Genomic DNA, 4,461 nt, shown 5'->3' on the forward strand with positions numbered 1-4,461 from the left:
CTTTAAGGATTACTCCATGCGAGTATTCTACTCGATTGATCGACTAATTCATACATGTCCTACGGTATCAGATCATGCTTCTGAAGACACACCAACAGGATATTAGCTATGAACAATGACAAGAACTCACTGAAGATGCTAAGAGGGTAGCTCTGTGAGCCATCTCTGGCCGAAATTGTTTAGCTTGTTGAAGATCTTGGCTTGAGGCCTTGTAGTATCATGCCATTGGCACGCTCTACTTGGCCATTCATCTGTGGGTGCGCCACAGCCGACCAATCCACGCGTATGTGGTAGTTGTCACAGAATGCCAAGAACTTCTTACCTGTGAACTGGGTGCCGTTGTCAGTGATGATCGAGTTTGGAACCCCGAACCTGTAGACTATGTCAGTGAAGAACAGCACGGCTTGCTCGGATTTAATCTTGCCGATGGGTCGAGCCTCGATCCATTTCGAGAACTAGTTGATCGCTACTAGCAAGTGAGTGAAGCCCCCGGGCGCTTTCTGCAGGGGTCCGACGAGGTCCAGTCCCCACACAGCAAACGACCATGTGTTTGGAATGGTTTGTAGAGCGTGAGCCGAGAGATGCGTCTTCCAGGCGTAGAACTGGTAGCCCTCGTAGGTCCGCACGACATCAGTGGCGTCGGCGACTGCAGTGGGCCAGTAGAATCCCTGCCAGAACGCGTTACCCACGAGGGTTCGTGGCACCGCGTGGTGACCGCAAACTCCGGCGTGGATGTCCCGGATTAGCTCCTTGCCCTCTGGAATGGGTATGCAACATTGCAGAACACCCGAGGGACTGCACTTGTATAGTTCATCGTCGATCAGGATGAAGGACTTGGCCCGTCTGGTGAAGTGCTGCGCCTGAGCGCGGTCCGAGGGTAAGACCCCTCGGATCATCCAGTCGAGGGACTGGGCATGCCAGTCACGTGGAGGTGGGGCCTCGTCAATCTCCATTGCTTCAGCCTCATCTGCCGAGGAGGTCTCGGCTTCCGTGTCCATGGCCTCGGACTCCTCTGCCGAGGGGTCTTCGGCTGAGGGCTCGGCGGTCGCAGCCCCCGAGGGTTCGGGTGCTGCTCCGATGGCTTCTGCTGGATTCTTGAAGTCAACGGATGGCTTGGTGAGGTCGCGGGTGAAGACGTTCAGGGGAACGGTGGTCCGCCCTGACGCGATCTTGGCCAGTTCATCCGCTTCCTCATTGTACATGCACGCGATATGGTTGAGCTCGAGCCCGTCGAACTTATCTTCAAGGCGGCGCACTGTGTTGCAGTATGCCTCCATCTTTTTGTTGTCGCAGCTGGCTTCCTTCATCACCTGATCGATGATGATTTGAGAGTCACCCCGGATGTCGAGGCGCTTGATGCCGAGCTCGATGGCGATGCGGAGGCCGCTGAGGAGAGCCTCGTACTCCGCCATGTTGTTGGATGCCGGGAAGTGCAAGCATACCACGTAGCGCATGTGTTCTCCGAGGGGTGAGACGAAAAGCAGGCCCGCACCTACACCAGTCTTCATCACCGAGCCATCGTAGTACATGAGCCAGCATTCTGCTTGAATCTGAGGTGGGGGCAGCTGAGTGTCGGTCCACTCGGCAATGAAATCCGCCAAGACTTGGGACTTGACCGCCTTGCGAGGTGCATGGGTGAGAGTCTCTCCCATCAGCTCCACGAACCAGTTGGCTATCCTACCCGTGACCTCCTGGTTGTGGACTAGCTCTCCGAGGAGGAAAGACGAGACCACGGTGACGGGGTGAGCCTCGAAGTAGTGGCGCTGGATCTGTGGATATTGTGTCTTTGTTTCAGACAACACTTCACTGATGAAGTACACTGGCCTCTGGACGGGCAGAGCGTATCCCTCCTTTTGCCGTTCCACAACGATGGCTGCGCTGACGACTTGGGTCATGGCTGCCATGTATAGGTAGAGGGGCTCGCTGTCCATTGGTGGTGTAAGGATTGGAGCGCTGGTGAGCGACGCCTTGAGTTTGTCGAGGGTCTCCTGGGCCTCGGGGTTCCACAAAAAGCATTCGGATTTTCTCAAGAGCCGATACAGAGGCAAGCCTTTCTCACCAAGGCGCGAGATGAAGCGGCTGAGGGCTGCTAGGCAACCCATGACCTTTTGTACCCCCTTTAGGTCTCAGATCAGTCCCATCTGAGTGATGGCTGAGACTTTTTCAGGGTTGGGCTCTATGCCTCGCTGGGAGATGATGAAACCCAAGAGCATGCCTCGAGGGACTCCGAACACGCACTTCTCGGGGTTGAGCTTTACCCCTTTGGCCCTAAAGCAATCGAACACGATCCTGAGATCGGCTACCAGGTCGTCCGCCTTCCTGGATTTCACGATGATGTCGTCAACATATGCCTCTACGGTTCGCCTGATATGATCCTTAAACACGTGGAGCATACATCGCTGGTATGTGGCTCCGGGGTTTCTATGGCCAAAGGGCATCGTAACGTAGCAGTACATGCCGTGTGCAATGCGGTTGTAGTACTTGTGGAGCATCTCGCACTGCTCAAGGGTGTGGTTGACCAAGCCCTTGTGGTAAGGGCACGGCTTCTTAAGCATGTCGTCGAACAGGCCGCCACCGCCCCGAGGGGGGCCTCGGGGACCGTTGCGATCGGGAGAAACGACGAAGGCCTCGTCAGAGTCCTCTCTATGCACCTGACCCCGCTTGCTTAGCGGGGGTCTTGGTTTTGCTGCTGCTGCCCTCCGCGGGCGCGTCTTCCTTGCGCTTGCTCGTCTTGCCGTCGAAGATGGCACTGACCGCTTCCTCACCAGAGGCAAAGTTGGTGGCGACATCGAACAGCACGTTCGCACTGGTGGGATGGCTTCGCGCGAGCTCGTGCACTGAACTCCTGCATGTCGTGCCTTGGAGGAAGGCATTGATGACCTCGACGTCGGTGACGCTGGGGAGCTCGGTGCACTGCTCGGAGAAGCGTCGGATGTAGTCGTGCAGGGATTTGTTGTGCTTCTGTTGGCACCCTCGGGGATCCCAGGAGTTCCCAGGGTGCATGTAAGTGCCCTGGAAGTTTCCCACGAAGACCCTGACCAGGTCGTCCCAGTCGTGGATCTAGTTCGCGGGGAGGTGCTTGAGCCATGTCCGTGTAGAGTCCGCGAGGTGCAGAGGAAGGTTGCGAAAGATCACGGCGTCGTCCATCGTGCCGCCTAGCTGGCATGCCAGGCGATAGTCATTGAGCCAGAGTGCGGGGTCTGTCTTTCCCGTGTACTTGACGAGGGTGGTAGGCTGACAAAAGCGCGGGGAAAAGTGAGCAGTGCGGATCTCCCGACTGAACACACGGGTGCCCGGAGGCTCCGGTGATACGCCCCTGTCATGCTCGGGGTTGAACCGCCCACCCCGTCGAGGGGCATACTTCTTCCCATTGCTGATGTTGCGGGCATCGCCATCGTCGGTGCGCCCGCGCGTGTCTTGAGGGCGCTCCTTCGCTGAGGGCTTCTTAATGCGGTCATGAACCGAGGGTGCTTTCACATCGTCCGCCGCAGCTGCCTTGCCCCGTCCCCCTGGTGGAGTGTGCACTGAGGCCTCGTGGTCCCACTGTGCAGTCCCACTAGCCTTTGCTGAGGCTACCGAACGCATACGAGACGCGGAGCTCTCAGCCTGCTGCACTGCAGCTTGCTCAATGAGCACCAGTGCCTCGTCGCGCAGGTTCCGACACTCGGGCATAGAGGGCTCAGGCATTACCTGAAGTAGGTATGCCGAGGTGATGAGTTTCTGGCTGGCCCTTTTCAGGTCCAGCGGGTTGTCGACGTCGTCATCGGCCAGGATCCGCTCCTGGGCGACACGTCCCACCGCCCGAGCCTGTGCACCATGCACGGTGCGCTCCTACTCAAGCGCGATACGAAGCCTTCGCATCTGTCGGTTCTCCTCGTTGAGCTTGGCCTCAAGCTCTTGGAGTTGCACCAGCTGCGCCTGCCGCGCCGCTGAGCTTGATGAAGCAGTTGGCTTTGCTGTAGGCACCACCACTTGGTTTGCCGATGGGTCCACCTCACCGTTTCCGTCATCGCTTGGCACGTCGTTGAGTTGCCCATCTGCTAGCTCGACCATGAAGCACTCCCGAGTGGGATCGTAATCCCCCTCGCTGGAGTTGTCGGAGCATGTGAGGCAGTAGTCCGCGCCGCTTGGAACGACCGGAAAGCGTTGAGGTTGCGGACCCCGGAGTAGTTCCACTCTGGGGCCGCGACATTCTCCACGAATAAGTACGCGTCGTCCGCGGACTTAGGGTAGGAATCGTCGGGAGTTGACGCGACGAGATTGCAGATCGAGATGAGTTGATGACCCAGCAGATCCTCGTACGCGCTCATGTTGGTGTTGACTGACGAAGCGTATGTTGCAGCGGCGGAGCGCATCCCAAAGGGAAAGGACGACAACGCGGTCGTGCCTTCCTTGGGAGGCACCGGGGCTGCACTTGGTGCCGGTGAAGTAGTGACGTCCTCCACCACGGCACTAGGCTGG

The 4,461-nt window shown here is 57.9% G+C and overlaps 1 protein-coding gene across 1 annotated transcript; it reads right to left on the reverse strand.

The window, feature by feature from the left end:
• Positions 1 to 455: 455 nt before the first annotated feature.
• LOC120669237 lies at positions 456 to 1,307 on the reverse strand. The gene has a single exon (XM_039949019.1). It carries the CDS (start codon positions 1,305 to 1,307, stop codon positions 456 to 458), a length of 852 nt encoding a protein of 283 aa, XP_039804953.1.
• Between the last annotated feature and the right edge of the window lie 3,154 nt (positions 1,308 to 4,461).

This window comes from Panicum virgatum, chromosome 4N, assembly GCF_016808335.1.
Source record: "Panicum virgatum strain AP13 chromosome 4N, P.virgatum_v5, whole genome shotgun sequence".
In the NCBI taxonomy this organism is placed as follows: Eukaryota; Viridiplantae; Streptophyta; class Magnoliopsida; order Poales; family Poaceae; genus Panicum; species Panicum virgatum.